Source organism: Neolamprologus multifasciatus, chromosome 15, assembly GCF_963576455.1.
Source record: "Neolamprologus multifasciatus chromosome 15, fNeoMul1.2, whole genome shotgun sequence".
Taxonomy (NCBI): Eukaryota; Metazoa; Chordata; class Actinopteri; order Cichliformes; family Cichlidae; genus Neolamprologus; species Neolamprologus multifasciatus.
In genome coordinates, this window is record NC_140453.1 from 34,189,968 (window position 1) to 34,210,011 (window position 20,044).

Here is a 20,044-nt window from a genome sequence, read left to right on the forward strand (position 1 = left end):
CTTCCCAAACTGACAAAGATTTGCTGCTGTGTTCACGATTAGTAAGAGCAAGCTAAGCCAGCTTTACATGTTGCTATACGCAGCATCGGCCCTGTAACCACTGCGGGCTGCTTTCGCAAAAGAAGAAAAACAATTAATGTTGCAATTTGTTGGTCTTGCTTTTCAGGTGGCATCACTCAACAAGGTAGGCTGTTAAGACTGAAGATCACAAACGGGTTCAGGCAAGTCGGGCAAAGCAAAGGACAACAGCAAACTGAAATTGGTTCTGCATTGTGAGCCTGACTTAAAGGATCATAGAAGGGGAAAAAATAAAATTAAAGCTAAGCTCGTCTTACAAGGGAAGCACAGGCCTACGCATGCGCTGCGTTTTTCCTTTGCAGTACTGTGATTTTCTGCTTGGACAATCTTTATTCTTTGTATTTTACTGGCTCTACAACAGACTGACGACCTGTCCGAGGTGTACCCTGCCTCTTGCACTATGATAGCTAAAATAGGCTCCAGGCCACCTGCAACCCTGAACTGGATACTGATGGATTGATGGATTGATGGATTGATGGATGGATGGATGGATGGATGCACTACTTCAGTGAGAGTAACTGAATCTGGAAAGATCTGTGATATGCTATGAAACGTAAGAGTCTAGTTTCTTTTCAGACCAGCTGAAAAACAACACACTGAAAGGTTATAATTGTGTAAAAGACATAACGAATGAACTCAGTGATGTAAAATAATTTCACATAGCATCTTTCAGATCAGAATATTCCACTTATGCATTCCCATAAAATAGATCAGGCACTTGTGAAGATTTGCCCTAAATCCAAATTCACAATGTATATGAATTTAGGTGACCAAAAAAACAAAAGCCTACAGAGGCATTATTATTATTTGCAGTTATCTTCCATGTCTACCGAGGCAGAGAGTAACATCTTTTCAAGCTAAATAGGGGACGGTGTCTGTTGCCGGCAATCTGTTTCATTTTGCGCTCCATGTGTCGTGAACAGAACGGGGCCAGAGGGACAGCATCTGCGAAGTCTCTTTCTAAAGCCTCCGAATAAAGAGGGCAGCGGGGGCCACTGAAGAGCCCCTTTGTCCCCACTGACCTCTGGGGCTATGCCCGGGTCGGCCCAATAAACCTCCTTATTAGAGCTTCACACAGCAGACTTTATAAGACTTGGCAGACTGCCGCCATTACAAACTGTTCATCTGACTGCCGTCTGGTGACATCATCCAGTAAATACAATTACAGCTTTATTCTGCAATAAGACAATTCACAGTCTTTTAAAAACATCTGGTTGAATCACTGTGACATCCTGTTGCTCAAAAATGCTGTTTAAAGCTACCAAACACTAATGTCTCAGTGTACTGTTAATGTGATGTTATCATGTTTTGTGTTTTTAATAAAGGCTGTCAAAAAAAAAAGTTCCTGAAATTATTAAAATTTCCTTCCCCTCATCTCCTCATTAATATGCATCCACACAGACTGTGTGTGTGTGTTACTTCTTACACAGAGTTCCACAGACTTGGAGAATGACTCACTGAAGCAGACGATGGAGGAAAACAATTAGCGGTTTGTCATCATCAGTCTTGGCATTCACTGTCCCTTATTGCATAAACCAATGTGCTATTTGGGCTGAGTGAGGTGTTAGAATCGCCTGGCTGCCATGTTGTGACTGGGGGACGATGGCGCCATTTTTCCGGGTGTCTTACCGAGACGGTGGAGCTCGGCGGATTGGTTCCATAGCCAGACGAAGGGAGAGACGCCAGGGACCATCGTCGGCCCTCAGCTCTGAGGGAAGCAGACATGCACGTTACATAAGCCTCAGCAGCATAGGCATTAGTTAGCATTTCATAGCATTTCATATGTGAAACCTGTTACATAACAGACAACGGAGGTGTCCTGTGACTACATGAGCATGAAATTTATGTCTTTTTCCCCCCACATATATATATCTAAAAATATAAATGCCCATTTCTCCCTCCCTCCCTCATTTTCTCTCATCACTTGATTTCAATAATCAAGCAATAACAATTTATGAAGGACGAATATTTTTTGTGTAAAACACACAACAGAAAAGACAAGTTTAGATGAAAAGACAGGGTGCAAGAATTGAAAAAGAAGCTACCTGTCCGTGCGAGCCAAGTGGCTGCGATCACGACAGCAACAGAAAGAAGGACAGGAAAAAAAAACAAGAAAGAGAAAAGCAGAGAAGTGAGTTTCAGTGAGTTTTGCACAAATGAACCTGTGACCTCTGGCATTCAGCTGAGGGATTAGTACTGACAATGTTGCCTTCCTTGCCACTTTTCATTTGTCCAGATACAAAGAGTGGAGAGCAAACTAAATTAATTTGAGGATGTGTGTTACATAACAGGAAGAGCCCTTCACTTCAAAGCTGGAAAGAATGAACCTGCAGATTGGACTGTACAGCTGCAAAAAAAAAAGGGTGGCGGTGGGAGTATGTTTATGTTATTTGGCATTTGCACGCAGAGAAATGATGCAAGGACTGCACTAAACTTTCACACAGATTGTATGGAGAATTAAGTGCAGCTGCATGGGCTGAGTGGCAAACTTCAAGAGCAGGGCTTTTCCTGCTTAGGCAGAGAGTTTTAGCCTGAGCCAAAGGAAAATCACCAGCATCAACACGCTTTAGTTCATCAAATCACACAAAAATACTGCAAAGGCGTCTGTCGTATAACGTAGCAGAAACTCGTTGCCTTTTTCCCCCCTTAAGAGAAAAGCATACAACCCTGACAAATAGTGTTAAATAGATCGGGACAGATTTAGTAAATTAATAAAAACTTTGACTGCCACAAAAACAACAACAGCAGACGGATTATACTCATGACATCTCTTCTTCCATTAAAGGGTCTCATTGTTACTTCATGGAGTAACAAACAGAGTTCTCTTCATGGCTGTGAGTCTATTTTATTGCAGCATAGTGACGGTTAGGAGTAGATATATGACACAGGATGAGATAATAAGAAAAGGATCGCACAACAATTTATTTCTGTCGTCGGCATAAATTTAGAGTCAAGTCTAAGTTCAGCATATCAAGATAAGTCGAGGGCCATTCCTGTGTATATGAAATTAAAAAAAAAAAAAGACATTAACTGACCTTTAATTTGACTGGCTTATTATACAACAGGAGGAAATCTAAATATTTAATGAATAAATATTTACCTAGTACCTGTTATTTTGTTGGTAAGCTATGATGTGTTCTCAGAGCAGTCCTCAGCACCTGAACCTGCTTATAAGTTTTTAATGATTGTTCTCGGGTGTCTTTAAAGTACTGCCTCACTTGTCGGCTACGCACGCCTGGAGCGAGACAAGCATGTTGCCATGGGAACCGGGCTGAATGATGCGTGAGTAAGGGGGGGTACCCTCCATCTGACTTCACTCATCCTGCCGAGGAGTCTGCAGCGTTAAGGATGGTGGGGAGCGCTCCCGGCTGAGACAGCCTCAGTCACCTTTGTGCTGTTTCCCTCTCGCTGCTTTTATGAAGACCGTCTGCCTCTGCTCCAGGATACTAATCTCTCAGGAAACCCTCAGAGAGTGATCCTGTGATAGCTTTTTTTTTTCTTTTTCTTAAGTCATTTTTTTAAGTGTGTACTTTTCTGATTTGGATTCACCGTAATAAATCACAAAGACGTAAGGCTAAACAATGGCCCAAGTGATTCAGAGATCAAAAAACAACTACCTAACTCAGTTTTATTTATATAGTACCAATTCAAATCAACAGCTGCTTTAGAGGACATATCGTCAGGGGAGACAATGTAAAGACCCTCAAATATTAGTAAGAAACCCAAACAACTACACGACCCCCTACGTGTAGTGGGAAAGAAAAGCTTTCTTTTAACAAGAAGTAACCTTTGACAGGTGGTTTTGCTAGCACCATTAGCTTTGACCACTGTTGACCCTTTACATCATCCTCTACCAGCACAATCCCAACAACCTTCACTGTAAGAGTTGCCAGTTCCAGGAACTTCAAAAATACATCATAAAGCGATTTTAATTATATCTTTAAAAATACTCACTTGTTGTTGCGCTGATTTTACTTTGTATACAAGTGTAATATGATGGATTTTATGGTTCAAACCTTTAATCGAATGACACATAAGCTTTTTACTTTTAAGTTTCATTGCAGTATTTATGCCACATTCAACATGTGGCTTTTTCTTAACAGCAGTGATGCTGATTAATGTCCATCATCCAACAGAATACAAGCATGATTAAAAACAGCAATAAGGTAAACACTAAACTCCAGAGGAACAATTTTTAAGAAGCATTGCCGACATACCTTCGGGCAAATGGAAAGTTGAGGAAGGCACTGGTCGACACATTTCGTGGACTGTCTAAAGGACTGCTGGTGGCTGAAAGACATAAAAACATAAATGAATAAAAGTTAGCACTGTAATAACATACGAGAAAATGGAACGGAAAACAGATAACATCACGTCTGTGCAGTAACCTATCATCAGTGCAAAGCTAGCACGAATGGTCCAACATATCATTTTGATGTTGCTACTAACGCTCTCAATTCATGGAGAAGCTTCATCCTGCTTGGCTTTGGTTGAGTCTGCAGATTTGGGTACACTAGAGACCATAGTGTGTTTACATGCGAGTGTTGAGTGCCCAATTAGAGTGTGACTGCACTCCATTATTAGCTCATCCTTAGCGTGATTGAGTTCAAAAGGAAGCACAGCTACATACAGCTGTTATGAGGATATGAACGTTATGTTTTCCTGCTGCTTCATTGCATTCGGGGCTTTAGAGCATCTGCCACTGATTTCGAAAGCAGGAAGGCAACATCAAGCATCTCAGTATCTCCTGTCCCTTAACTATGTTCCAATTTCATGAAAATTGCTATTTTATGGCCTTCAAACTGAGTTATCTTTGGTATTTTTCATAAATTCATCTAAAGAAATTAGAACATATTGTGTTTGTTACAAGGCAGCTCGTAACAAAGTGTTAAAGATACAACTTAAAATTAGTTCTTCACTAAGTTCTGTTATTTGTAGACTCAACAGTGATTCTTCTTTTTCTTTTTTCTTTTTTTTAGAAGACAAGACGAGAATTCAACCCTGGCAAACAGCAGCCCCCATCTGTTTATCTGTGATGTTAGGCTGAAAATAATTAAGGTGGGAAGCAATACAGATGCCAGCTGGGTGAACAAATGCTGTTCTGCAGTACTTCATGTAGAAAATTAACGGTTGTAGTCAGTATTTTTCAGACTTGTAGACTAGTCTGAAATACAAACAAATAAGTGGTCGGCAGTCTTTCACGACAGAAACACGCCGATATGGAACATATCAAAGAAAAATACAAGGTCATTTTAAATTTGAGCAGCAACGCATCACCAAAAGTTTGGAGGGGGCCATATTTACCACTTCTGGTTGCTTTTCATTTGTGTAGGAAAGCTTAGGGACCTTTAGGGAGTTTTGTTTGTTATTTTTGGCACTGCTCGCTGCTGAAGCAAATAAATGGCTGCTTAGCACTTTAAAAGATACTACTGTTTGTGTTCTTTCTTGAGTGGTGCGTGAGTGGGGCCAATTTCTTGTTGCGTTCAATACACGCCTAGACTAAGAACGTAACAGTAGCATCTGCTCTTCTTTTAACAACAGTGTGAAACCGTCCGGGAACTGAGGACACCAGCTGTTGGACTTTTGGGAGAGCAATGTTGTCCAGTTCTTGTCTGATACAGGACTATGTTTGCTCAACAGTCTTGACTCTTGTTCAGTGTATTTTTCATGTGATGCACAAAATATTTTCCAGTGATGAAAGGTCTGGACTGCAGGCCGGTCAGTTCAGCACCCAGCTCTTGTACTATGAAAAGCAAGTGGTTGTAGGAGAAAGATGTACTCTGGATGAAAGCAAATGCTGATTTAAAACTTGTTAATACCTTTTAAGACTGATGGTGCCTTTCCAGATGTGCAAGTTCCATGGATTTCTAAAATAATTTCAAATTATGATTTATCTGATCACAAAACAGCTTTCCCCTTTGGCCCAAACCATTTTAAATGAGCTTTGTCCCAAAGAAGACAGCGTTGTTTCTCAATCGTGTTCACATATGGCTTTGCCCGTGTAGTGATTTCCATGACAGAATCATGCCTGTTTTTAAAGCAGTGCTGGCTCAGGGCCAGAAGATCGCAGGAATCTAATATTGATTTTTTTACCTTTGCCTTACACACAGAAATTTCTCCAGATTCTTTGACTCTTTTGACGATATTATGTACTGTAGATGATGATATATTTGAAAGTCTATGTAATTTTAGGTTGAGGAACATTATTAAGAAATTCTTTCACAATTTCTAGATGCGGTTTTTGCCAAATGATGAACCTCTGCCCATCTTTGTATCAGGGAAACTTTAAGATGCACTTTTTATACCCAATCGTGTTACTTGCCAATGACCCTAATTAGTTACGAAATGTTCCTCCAGCTGCTTCATATTAGTACCACTTACTTTTCCAGCCTTATGTTGCTGCTGTCCCAGCTCTTTTAAAATACGTCGCTGCCATCAAATTCAAAATAAGCTCTCATTTTTTGCCATGAAACAGTAAAATGTCTCACTCTAAAAATCTGATATTTTCTATGTTCTACTGTGTTTTTGAGATATGCAGATCATTGCATTATGAATTTATGTACATTTTACGCAGCACTTTTTTGGGATTGGGGTCGTCCAACTTCTCAACGCTCGTAAGGTGAGATGGAAACAAGCAAAGCAAACGCTTCTATAGCAACAGTTCATTCTTTCATCGCTTTGACTGGCCGGTGCAGTGCCGAGATTTTGGAAAACACTGAAACAGGTCTTACCAGTTTGGAGTGAAAGTGGGGAGAGCGGCCGGGAAAGCGTAGGCGACGGCGTCCCGACACCGAGGCTCTTCCTGTTGCTGCTGCGACAGCTGGAGCACAAACAGCAAAAAGAGAAACCTCAACAGCCTGTCACAGTCAAAACATATCACTTATCTGCATCTGCCATCACAATTTATATACAAGTGGTTCTGTAGTAGTTTGAATATTAAGTGACTGCTGTATTCTGCAGATGAAAATAACCTAACACTGGCCTCAGTAGGGTAATCTGTGCCCTGCAGGTGTAGTAGCATGCTGACAAGTTAGTTGCAGTGTTACGTTCATGATCAGTGAATAACAAAGCTTTATTTCTTCTCATTATGTCCTCAACAAGGTTCCTTTAAAACCTGCAACATTCTCACTTTTAAAATAATGACAGCAGCTCCACACCTTAACACAGAGCACTGTATGAAACACACTGATAATACCAGCAGCTCTTTTGACTGACGGGAAGAACGATATGGCAATGCCAAAAAATAATAACCTGTTGGTTTCCTTCAAAGTGAGCGTAATCGCTGCTGCCCTGACTTCTTCCACCTATAATTACAGGTCTGAGTCATCTGAGTCTTCCAGTGTTTCGGATTGGCTTTAAGTATGTGTGTTGAGCAGCAGCTTGTCGACACAAAAGGCTCATGACAGTGTAACTCTGAGGAGATTAAGCAGACACTTGACCTCTATCGTAGCAGACCGTTATCTTCCAAGCTGTGACGGTTGAAAAAACACAGAGTAACACCAAAACATGTCTGTTTTGTGTGCACACTGGAAGGAGAAATGGGGGTAAATGGTGCTGTGGAGATAGGAAATAGATGTCCAGTGCGCAATCCTCATATAACTACATATTATTAAACAAAACAAACATAGCGATATTCCTGAAAAACACGTCAAAATTTGTTGTCGGTGTTTACCATCTTTAGGATGTCCTGACATTATTAATTTCATTTCAGTATTTTTTTTACTGTTTCTTGAAAATGCCTGTTTGTTTTAAAGGCAGGAATTTCCATCGTTAATTAGCAAAAAGACCTTTTTCAGACATTGCTGCAAATCTACTGCAGGGTGCCAGCCTATCACAGGGCTAACTCAGAGCGACATTCACGCTCACCATCACACCCACGCCTAATTTAGGATCATCAGCTGACCTAACATGCGTGGCTTGTGACTATGGTGGGAAGCCTGAGTAAAACCATGTCGACATGGGACCAACATGCAAACTCCACACAGAAAGACCTGCACTTTAGGTCATCTGAAGATCATTTATTCTCTGGACCCATATACCTTCAGCCTGAGGCTTAATTTTTATACTGGTTTAAACACAACCAATAAACAACACTGTGTTTGGCGATTCTTGACCAAATGGGTCTGAAAATGATCTACTGTACTGTCTTTTGTGCAAGATTAAAAGGGTGTTTAGCATTCTGTTTAGTCATATGTTGCATCTGTTCGTTTTATTAGTATTTCTCGAGATTATATGAGAGAAAGAAACTAAAGAAAGTATATCCCTTTTTAAACAATAAGTTTCCAATATTTAAATGCTAATACTAGTAGCAATGCTGTCAAATAATAAACAGAATACCAATGTATCACCACAATTCACAGGTTACTGCACAGAAAATAACAAATGTGACCTTGATCTATACCACAGTTTTAGAGAAGACCTGTTTGATGATCAATTGTGACCAATGCTGTAGGAGAACTAGCAAGTCTTGAAAATTGTAGACGGACGATTGATGCCTTGCAATGATATTAGCTCAACAGTCCTTCAGCTGAATGACCTATTATCATTTTTTTTTTCCGGCTGCTCCCTTCAGAGGTCACCACAGCGGATCATCTGCCTCCCTCTCACCCTATCCTCAGCATCCTCTTCTGTCGCACCAACCCTCTGCATGTCCTCCATCCCTACATCCATGAGCCTCCTCTGAGGTCTTCCTTTTTTCCTTCTTCCTGGCAGCTCCATCTCCAACATCCTTAGTCAAATAATTCCACTAGCCCTCCTCTCCAGATGTCCAAAACCGTCTCAACCTTGCCTCTCTGTCTGTCAACCCGAACTGTCCCTCTGATACCAGTCTTCTCCATCTTTAGCTCTGCTTGTCTTCCTGTCAGTGCCACCATCTTCAAACAGTCCTCAAATGGTAAATGGACTGGTTCCTATATAGTGCTTTTCTACTCTACTCTACTGGAGCACTCAAAGCGCTTTATGCAACATGCCTCATTCACCCAATTATGCAACCACTTTTTTCCACACCTAAGTGCTTTCTGTCTAACATTCATACTCCGATGGATGCATTAGAGAGCATCTTTCTGACCTCTACACTTCTTCATCAGCACCCTCAGAGCAAACGTGCTCTTTTTCAGCATGAAGCCATAGTGCTGCTTCTCTTCTTATCGACCTTTAACGACTCTTTCACCATATCTTGATAGTATGGCTGATAGTATTACTACAGTCCTGCACATCATTCTAGAAAATCGGTATCAGTACACTTCTTCTCAGTTACCCAGGCATCCTCTTGCTCTCCAAGATTGTAATTACCAGCCTGGTTAAAAATGCCACTGCCCTCTCTCCTGGACATCTGCATACCTCTACAGGTATGCCAGCTGGACATGCTTACATAACCACCTTTTCACTCTTAATCTTCCTTCACCTCTGCCCTCACTTCTCCTCACTAATCTTCTTCACTTCCTTATTCACTTGCTTTCCTCGATCTGTCCTCAATCTCTCAGTTCCTTCATTCATTAGGCCCTCTAAGTACTCCTAACTTCTCTGCACACTCCATTCACTCGTCATTACATTTCCATTCCGGTACTTTAATCACCCTAACCTGCTGCACATCCTTTCAAGCTCAATATCTCCACCTAGCTCGTGTTAACCTAATACTATTGATGAGCTGATTCTTTCTTGACTTTGTTATATTTTTCCTCTTTCCTTTTTTAACACTTACCAAAAATACAGCATTCATAGCCCAGTACAGATGAGCATTAAAAACCACAGCTTGTGTTTTTTTATGTGTTTTGTTTCTTTTCTCTGCCCACTGGAATTTAACTCAACCAGTGAGATAATTTCCGCCTTCAGAGCACCTCTGCCTTGAGACGCGTTTACGTAACTACAACTGTAATCTGCAGGCAAATGCATGACACACCAGCATGACAGATCAAGAGAGAAAACTCATGAGAGCCACAATCCAAAAAGGATGCCCTTCTGTCACCGGACTCAAGCCTGAAGAGGGGGGTGTGCACGCTGACCGCAGCCGCCGGCCCAGCTTGGTCAACAGATGTCCACCACTGTGTGTGTGCTTGAGAAGGAAAAAGGAGGGAATGCTAAATAATCCCCTAACAGGAGGAAATTCGACATTTCAAAGTTGCTGGTCCAAGCACTCCGTTCCAAATTTATGATGCAGATAAAATGAAGCAAATACCTTCTGATGTTTTAGAGCCCACAAGATGAATTGAGAAAAGTCACCTGATTAAATAACTTCTGGCTGCACTGATAAAAAAAAACCTCAATATCTAAGATGTCCAGTTGCACATTTAAAGTATTTGATAGCCAGAGGGGCTTTTTCAGACTGTGCCGGGCACATTCTGGAGAGCATATCACTGAGTGACACTAATCACTAGTGATCCTGTGTGACATCCTGCACAAGGAAGTTAACAGGTGCTGACTGCAGACCTTATCTCCAGTCAACCAACAGTAAACACAATACATTACACCTAAATATGACTTCCAGGCAGTCATTATAACCCTAATCCCAAATCCAACGTGCAGCACACCAATCTAAACAGAGATCCGCACATATAATTTTATTATTTAGTCTATCAACACAGCTTTATGTGCCAGCTGCAAAGAGCATCCACTGACAAACACATGCAGACCTGCTGTCATGCTACATCCAATTTCAACAAAGGAAACTGCACACCGCGCCTATTATTTTAAGCTCCTGCCTCTGAGAATATTGGCTTTATAGCAAATATTATCTGCAAACAGCTTCAGATAAGATGTTTTCTTCATAACCACAGAAACAAAAGAGTAACGGAGAGCAAACACTGGATTAACGTTCAAGCGATCGGGTTGCTGCTCTGAAGCAGCAGCTAGCTCGTGTTGTTAAACGTAAACGGAGACGTTTGAGTGAGTTAGGGAAGACTAATGTAATCGTATGTGGTAGCTTTTAAAGACTAAATAGCTATGTGGGCTAGTTTCAGCCTCCGGTATGTCAACTTCTGATAAGTACCTCTTCGAGCGCTTCAGTAGCGACACCGAAACAAAAGGGGACTTGCTCTGGCTCGGCACCGCAGACCAGTGAATCGGATCCGACATGCTGGAGGATTTTCTTGCATAACCCCTCGTTTAAAGTTTATGCTGGTTTCAAAAAACATAAGCTCGACTTGATGTGAAATCCGCTCCCCCTCCAGCTGCTTCTGCTGCTGCTAATACTGCTTCTCTCCCCACCATCGTCTCTGCTTCTTCTTCGTCTTCTTCTTTTCGGCGGTTCCGTTTGTATTCAAGCCGGAGTCAGACCGCCTCGTGCAGTCCCAACATCTCCGGAGCAGCCGTTACATCCTCCGGTCTGACTACAGCGCTACACCCGGGACATCACGTCCTTCGCGACTTGTCGGTTAAGCGATACCGCTGAAAACAGCCTCTCAGCCCGCGGTACTTTGTCCACACCGTGTCCGCTCGCTGCGTGTCTCTGCGCGTGAGGAAGCTGGAGACTAGTGCTGCCTTCAAGCGCCGCTCGTTACGTTCGCTACGCACTGCCGCAAAAGTCTGCTCAAGTTTTAGGGCTTTTTAACTGACCTGTGTTTTTGTCGCTTCTCTTATGTTAGCTAATTCTTACAAAACAGTTTAAAATGGACAGTGGCAATCCCCTAAAAGCCTGACAAACAGTTCTGAGTCCAGTTATATTCCCATATGCAATGGTTTAAAAATGTATGTATACCGTATTCATATTAATTTTTGTGTGTAGCACTAGATTTAACAGCTCTTTTCCATATCTCCACTCTGTTCTCATCCATAAAGTGCTTTAAAACCTGAACATTATGGCTAATAGCTGGATCTTCTAGTTTCAGTGCAGCTAGCCAAACAAGGAAGAGCCAATTGCTACTAAAGATACAGTTAAAGTGGACAGTATAGCCTTGATTACTTAAAATGAAGCTCATTGTTGGAGCCAAAGACCACACAACACACTGATTTTTAGTTTTAGTGTCTTTATTTCCCCCTGAGTTATTGGTTCTGTTAATAATTAGCTAACATAAATAAATGTAAATCTATTGGCACAAGCTGGCGTCAATCATGTTCTAAAAGGTTCAACTTTAAGCACTTAAATCCAGCTACACAAATAGTTGTTTTGGTATTTGCACAACTGATTGCTATTTCTGCCCAATAAATGTGACTGGGTATCAAAAACTGTGAGAGCACGTGGTGTAGTGTTTGATTTTAGTTTAATAGATAATCCTCAATGAGACCCACATTCAAATATGCAACCATACTGTACCTCCTGATGAATAATAATACTTCATTTATGTGTGCTGTGGGTATATATATTTGTATTTGTGTGTACTGTAGTTAGGCCGTTGTGGGGCAGGTATACTGTCATCAGTATCAACAGAGCTGTCTTTCAGTTTCAGTGCTTTCACATGTATTGGACAATAGACAACTAGAATAGAAGCAACTTTGCCTAAACTTGGGATCTGTTAATGTCCTAATTATTCTAATTCCGTATCAATAATAACACTTCACTTTAGCCAGGACATGCACAAAAAGATAACATAAAAGATAACATTGATGGCAATATTTTAGTGTGCACTGGATCTGACTAAGTAATTTCCCAGAGTGGAAACAAAGGTGTTGGTTTCAGTTATGGTCAGAAACCCAGCCCCGATTTGGTGGTCCCAGTGCTGACTACAAATGAGACTTGCTGGCCTAAAAGTAATATTATTTGTAAGACTGAAAGTGTGAGTCGTGTAAAGATACTAAATAAATACAACATTCCTGTAGCAGATTAATAAAATAAAGCTTTCAGTCATGCTGTTTTCTGTATGATTAATGACCCTGGGATTTTGAAACAGAGGTGGGGGAGAAGTGTTGGTTTGCCATAACTGCAGCTAAAGACTCTAACAGACGGTGCTGCAGCTCAGATTACAAAAGCAGAGCAAAGAAAAAAAACTGACACCACTGAAGACTGGGTGTACAAATCCAAACCACGCTGACTCCTACCACGCAAACGTGCTAGAAACCTGCTAAAAGCTGTTTTTCTCTACTTTCTATCTTGACTATTTATAACCTACATTAGCCTGAGACAGCCACTCTTTTCATATAGGCTTCAGATAGGTCAAAACTTAGCTTGAATTATTTTAGTATGTATGGTTATACCTCTCTGTGTGGAAGGGTATAATCATATAACTGCGAAATTAACATAATATTGAAAAAATAGTCGCGTAAACCTGTGTGTAAACGAGACAGGACAATATGCAGATATCAACAATCCCCCTTTTAAAATCATTCAATCATAATGATTAGCAATGAACTGGAAAATGAATCTATTTTTTTTGTTCTCCTGTTTAAAAGAGTTTATTTTCTCTGTATTTCTTTAATAACCTGGTGTACTGCCATGTAAACAATAACAACAGTGCAAGATCATTGTTACTTTTTTAAGTTTCCATAGAAAATCTTGTCCAAATAGACCAAGAATAATTAAAAAGTGTAATATATAGAGAGAGTAGCCTTTATATGTTTTATGATTAGTTGTGCTGCAAACCTGCAAACTATCCTTTTATGATGTAATACGAGTAAACTTACAGATGCTGCTTGCATTCATACCTTGGGGATAATTTCCTACAAAACGTGAAAGCAGCATAAGATGTTGCTGGGGTATACCATTAGGAGCCTGGTAGAGGGAAGTTCCAGATAAACATATTGAATAGTGGTACATTCCACTGCACAAACTACATCCAGTACTTGTGCACTTACTCGTGGCTTAGTATGCGCACGCACGCGCACGCACGCACACACACACATAGATAGATAGATAGATAGATAGATAGATAGATAGATAGATAGATAGATCTGCAACTTTTTGTTTCTCTAATTATACTGCAGCACATCTATTTAAAGTCATCATTAGAAGTCTGCATGTACAACAGTTATTTCCCGAGTGTTTTTGTAGTTAGTTATTTTTTACCTGACCTTAAAACTTCATTATGTATAAGATTAGAAGTGTCAAGTTAGAGTCTCAGACCAACCAGGCCTAAAAATAAAACCTTCTTACACCTCTGCACATAATAATAATGTTACTCTTTAAAACGTAATCTCGTCATCTCCATGACCCAAAAACTAACTGAAATCTTTCTTTTATTTTAAGCTAACTGTAACCAAGCACCTTACCTTGACAAAAAGAGGCATGTCTGTGTCTGAAGCTATCTGATAACAAAGATAGAATATTGCATATTTTCAGGCTTGGTCATTTCTGCACTTTCCATCACAGCAGCTTTAAGTGGAATTTTATAGATATTTTCAGTGAAATGACTTTGTTACCACTGACATACCATTCATGACTGTTAGTGTCTCTATGCACATTATTTCCCATACAGTCGGGCCATTTTTCATTAAAGGCTTTAACATAAAGTCATGTGAAAAACAGAGTTTTTACAGGATTCTGAGCAGTCGTGTCTAAGCATACCTTCATGTGCTGTGATTAATTGAAAGGGTAAGGACAACCGATCATCAGCAAATGTAAACATCACCTCTATAAAAGCAGACATTTGTCAGTTTGCCAGTCTGGAGCATTTAGGTGTGTATTGACAAAGTGCCACATTCTTCCAGGAGTGGGCGTCCAGGCAAATTCACCTCAGGGTAAGACAGTGAAATGCTCGGAAGAAGCTGCTTTCACTTGCTCCCTTACTCACAAGGGGTCACCGCTGCAAACAGAATGTCTATAGGGTCATTTTCGAAAAACTCACAGCCGATCAGGTTACAGTAAGAAAGATTATTTGCATTATTTACAAGTGAAAACATTCAAGATATCTGCAAGTCTACCCAGCAAATTCACCCCAAGGTCAGACTATGCAATGCAAACTGCAAAAAACTCAAAAGCTAAAACTCAAATTCTACAGGCCTTAGTGTGTTAGACGTTAAAGTCAATAACAGTGCAATTAGCAAAACACAAAACAAGTACAACTTGTTTGTGATGGTTGTGATGGCAGTACAGCTTAGGGTTTACAAAGCTGCCTCTAAATAAACCACACGACTTCCAGGATGATGTCCTAGAGACAAGACCAAAGTAGAGAAGCTTGGTCCCAATGTACGGCATCATGTTTGGCAAAAATCAAACACAGCACATCAGCACAAACACCTCACATCAATTATCAAGCATGGTGGAGGAGGAGTGATGATCTGGGCTTGTTTTGCAGCCACAGGGCCTGGGCACATTGCAGTCACCGTATACCAAAGTATTCTAGAATCAAATGTGAGGCCATGTGTATGAGAGCTATGGCCAGAAGTGGATAATTCAACGGGGCGAGCCAAGCACAGCAACAAATCTATAACAGAATGGCTGAAAAAGAAAAGAATCGAGGCGTTAACGATTTGGTTATATGCTGGCTATTTATGCACAGACCTTAAGAGAGCTACGCTAAAACGCCTGCAAACTTCAGTCAGCTGAAGCCACGCTGTAAAGAAAGGTAGACCAAAATTCCTCCACAATGATGTGAGACACTGATGAAATCATGATTGCTTCAAGTTATTGCTGCTAAAGCTAATGAATAATTTTCACATGAAAAACTCTCACTTTCACGTGACTCTGCCAGATAGCTGGAATTTTTCTGTCCTGTTTCCAAACCTTTGGCACCTTCTGTTATTTAATCTAATTTGAACTGGTTTCCAGTCAAATTTTAAATAAACTTCCATCTACCCTGACACAAAGAAACCCTGAAGTGATTTACTTTTTTTGAGTCATCAAACAGGTTTTATTGGATATACAGCTCATACCAGGTGGCTACTTAGGGTGTGGCAGCTTAACATAATTTGTTCCTGTCTGTAGTTTAGGTTTAGGATTTGGCTATGCTGCCAAAAGATTAGAATGAAAATGAATCCTACGCCAGGCAAAAGGCATGTTGTCTTCTCACATTTTTTTCCTTCAAGCCAAACTGCAGCACAATCACAGTATCTGATCCAAGTGTTGATGTTGGGAAATAAGAAATTTGCATACAAATACAGAATCTGATGCAAGAGAATGAGCATGTGCCTGGGTGGTGAAACAAATGCAAAACGGTGTTAAAAACACGAAGCCAGCAAATATGCTGTGAAATCAGACTATGTCCATGTGCAAATGAATGCATGTTTTTTTTGCATCCCTAGAAAAACTGTGCTCATTTTTCAGGAGAGCAAATGAGATTCATTACTGCTCAGTGTGTGGTGTGACAGCCTAGCGGTGCTCACACATCCAGAAACATGCTGGATGCAGCCGCCTCTGTTTGCAGTGTTGCCTTCCTCCACAGCACCCAGTACCGTTACCAAGCAACCCACTAAGACTTAGAGACAACTAATAAACGACACGTCTTCACTGGTGAAACAGAAGCACCTTCACATGCCAAAAAACAACAACAAGACAACAAAGAGCACACGACTCAACTGATATTTCTGACTTTTTCTGATCTCGTTTTTTTTCTCAAATAGGAAAAGCAACAGAAAAAAAAACACACCCAGATTGTGTTATTGTCATGTATATAAATGAGCAAATTATGATTTTTATATGTCATATGGATCCAGTCAGGAATGATTTGGTGCATTTTTATGCACTATTCTGAAATAATAGTGCATAAAAGGATCAAAAGCAACCAAATAATAAGAGCTGTATTATTCTGAAATAAATGAAATTTAATTACACTTGCTGGCCCATGTTAACAGTAACGTTAACATTACCTGTTCAGCAAATTGTCAGGGTTTTTTTTGTTTCTTTGTTTTTTAATTTAATTTAAAAATGGATAGGTTTAGTCCTTAGGAAGAGTTTGCGTGTGACCTGGCTCTCTTACCTCCAGGGATGAAGGGTTTGTAAGGGGCTGCAGGGGCTGCATGGGCTGCATGGGCTCAGGAGGGTGGGGCTCTGGCATGTGGGTGACAAACTGTAAGAGCAAGACATGGTCACGTGCATTAGTGAGGTGGCTCAGCAACTTGGCCCGTCAGGTGTCTGTCATCATCAGTCAGTGCTGGAGCTTTGGCGCAAGGTTAGAGGCCGATGCCCGCCTCTCTCCGGCTGACATCACCACTGGGGCTGCCAAAGCCGATGCCCATCTGATAGCGCTGTTTATTTACAGGCTCGCTGGATGCATCCCTGGATGCATCTGATTACCCGGCTACTGATCTCGTGTGAGCTCTTACACAACAGGAAGTCAGCAGCTGCTTGTCAACACATCAGACAGGAAATTTCAGCATCCAACACACATTTATTGAACATGTAGCGCAATCGTTAACAGTGTTAGGAGATGCCTAAGATCAGATAAATTGAGGTTTGACTTCCTGAAATCAAAAACAACAATGCACTTGTAGTTCTTGCACACCCAAACCTGCACAGCACTGTCTCTAATGAATCTCAGCTACTACTTCACATCTTAATGCACGGTCGAGATAAGCATGCCGAGCTCGCTCCAAAATCTGCATCTGTCTAACGCTGACATAGTGCGTGAAGTAATTCTCTCTCAGATTTAAGCTTTGCCTTCGGGGTTCCACAAAGTTGCTATTGTCTCAGTTCTGCAGAAGCTTCTCAGTGCTAAACACGGCCCTGGCTACCACAGCACTAATGAACATGTTGTCATAGTAATGCAGGGCGGACAGTAGGAAAAACAACTCCTCGCACAAAGACTGATCATTCTGTAGTGCCTCCTCATAATTAAGCAACACATGTGAGTCGTTCCACTGCATTTCATTTTGACACGTCTTCTCCTTAAGACCCTTTAAAGAAAAGCCCCGAGTGGTGCTTGAGTGAATAATCTGTCAATTCCATACTGCATTTCAATTTTATCTCCAATCTTGTCCAGAGTGGAAAACAGAGCGGAAAATCTCAGACTGACTCATTTCAGATTTTCCTAAATGTTCAGGGAGGCTCTGATATTCAGACCGGCGGTAGCTACAAATCATCAGATAACATCCATTGGCTGTCCTTAAAAACTACAATCCAATTACAACTGTGCTCAGACCTAATGGCTTCTTATTATTCCACGTTATTCATATTTTACCTCATAAGATCCAAAGTGTCACTACGACTACAAATCTGGCTAAATACTCGAAGAGCACAATTCACCATAACAAAGTCTATCTGAATGCCAGGAAAGTGTTACTTTTCACATTTGCACTTCCAGTAGTGGTTTGATTCATCGGGTGCCATCATTAAGACCCTGAGACCCTCCCTGCTTGCAAAGCGTGAAACCTCCTCTGTATCTCAGAAGCTAAGGAGTGCCTAAAATTAAATGAAACCAACGCATGCTCAGCCGAGATGGTCCACAGAGGAGGCAGATGGATGCATGGATCAGAGGATGATGAGGATGCGAGAAGGGAGCTCCTACGCCTTATGGATCAGCATCCCAGTGGGCAGCAGCAGCAGGAACCCCCACCCCTCCCGCTCCCTAACCCCCTCCCTTTTCTCAATGCAAAAAAGAGGCTATATTCACTCAGAAGGAAGGGTGGGTGGACATAAGACTGCAGTCATGGGCTTTGATAGAGACAAAAATTACAGGTTAGCAATTGTAAGAAAAGCCAGCGTCTGTCCTGCTAAATAAAACACTGTCAGTGTGTGTTGGTCCTGTGGAAAGGCCACGGTGTGATTCATGCAGGACTTGTGGACTGAGCTTTAAAAAAAAGAGACAATAGAGAAGGAAAAAAACAGAAAGTCATATGAAATTAAACATTTGGTGAGATTAAAGGATTGGGAACCTGGATGAAGTCATTTCACGGACAAAATATGTCAACGCCATCACAAGTTTAGTATTGTTTTCACTAGTTTGGCTTTACACATTTAACCAGTCGTGAATTGAGCAAACACGGATCCAGTTCAAGGTTGGACAGCTTGATTTCTCCACTTCAGCTCAGTTTAAAGATTAACGCGCAGGGTGGGGGATCTGCCCATTTTAAGCCTGGGTCTTCCTGAGAGCACTGGTGATGTTTCTAAAGACATAAAGACTGCTGGTGAGACACCTGTTGACTCCTGAAGTCTCCAAAGCGCATCGTCTTCAAAATATGAGAATAAGCCGAAGCCGTTACCAAGACAATGAGAATGCCATCACACACAGAGAGATTATTTTTACATCTTTCGTGCTCTGGTGGCTGTTTAACTTCACTGCGCAGCAGATAGCTGAAGGTTTGAACTAAAGCCACGGCGCATCTAAAACTCTGTTGACAACACGAGCGCGTGAACGCTCCTATTTCTCACCTACTGCAACTTCAAATTCAGCAGCCACACAGGACTGCTAGTGGTTTCACATCTGCAGCACAGCACGAAAACATTTTGTTTGTTTGTTTGAAAAAAAAAGCAGAACTTACTCCAGAGTCAGAGAGGGGATCTTCAGTTTATCTCGTCTCGACTTCATTCTTCCTGAGCACCGAGCTGGGGCTTCACTTACCGCAGCGCAGCAGCGCTCGGTCTCGCAGCCGGCTTCCAGCCACTCATCGCCGCCGTGGGGGACTAAAAATAACCCCTTTAACCAAGTATCGTTTCCCGGCGGCTTCAGCGGATTCCGGGTTGATTCTCCTTAGCAACAGATACAATAAAATAACTTAAAAAAAGAAGACAGTTACTGCCAGTTTTGCGCTTTTTGTTTGTTTGTTCCCCCCGTGCGTCTTTCAAGAGCACCGGAGAGCGAGCGACTGCCACAAAACCGAGGGAACGATGGGTCACCGCTAACCTCCATGTGACTGGTGGGAAGGGAGGGAAGGGAGGAAAGCGAGGGGGAAGGGGGGTGGCCAAATCAATTTGGGCGGTGGGTGACAGCCATGGCAGAGTCGAGGTTGGGTGAGGACGAGAAATTCATGTCGAGAAGGAGGTTTTATTCACAAACCCGATGAGTCTAAATGCGCCCCGAGGTTTGGTCATTTCGTGCATCTTTATATTTATTTTGGTGCGTTACGCGATTTTTCACATTTCTATGCATCATATGGCATTAAAAAAACAACCTAATACAAGCGTTTCTTTTTTTTTTTACTGTCAACTCTGGAACCACGAACACTG

The 20,044-nt window shown here is 41.4% G+C and overlaps 1 protein-coding gene across 5 annotated transcripts in view; it reads right to left on the reverse strand.

Moving 5' to 3' along the window:
* Positions 1-19,716, reverse strand: part of mast3b (microtubule associated serine/threonine kinase 3b) — a 35,898-nt gene extending 16,182 nt beyond the window's left edge. For 2 of the 5 annotated variants that reach the window (XM_085132728.1, XM_085132727.1), the window contains exons 1-6: positions 19,360-19,716; positions 16,860-16,949; positions 6,810-6,898; positions 4,296-4,368; positions 2,124-2,144; positions 1,708-1,786 (exon numbers count right to left, since the gene is read on the reverse strand). In XM_085132728.1, the coding sequence (XP_084988854.1) occupies positions 1,708-1,786; positions 2,124-2,144; positions 4,296-4,368; positions 6,810-6,898; positions 16,860-16,949; positions 19,360-19,406 (399 nt within the window). In that variant the 5' untranslated portion in view covers positions 19,407-19,716. Of the gene's footprint in view, positions 1-1,707; positions 1,787-2,123; positions 2,145-4,295; positions 4,369-6,809; positions 6,899-11,062; positions 12,109-16,859; positions 16,950-19,359 lie in introns of those variants that run through there. The other 3 variants (XM_085132731.1, XM_085132730.1, XM_085132729.1) reach the window with 2 other exon arrangements.
* Positions 19,717-20,044: the final 328 nt, after the last annotated feature.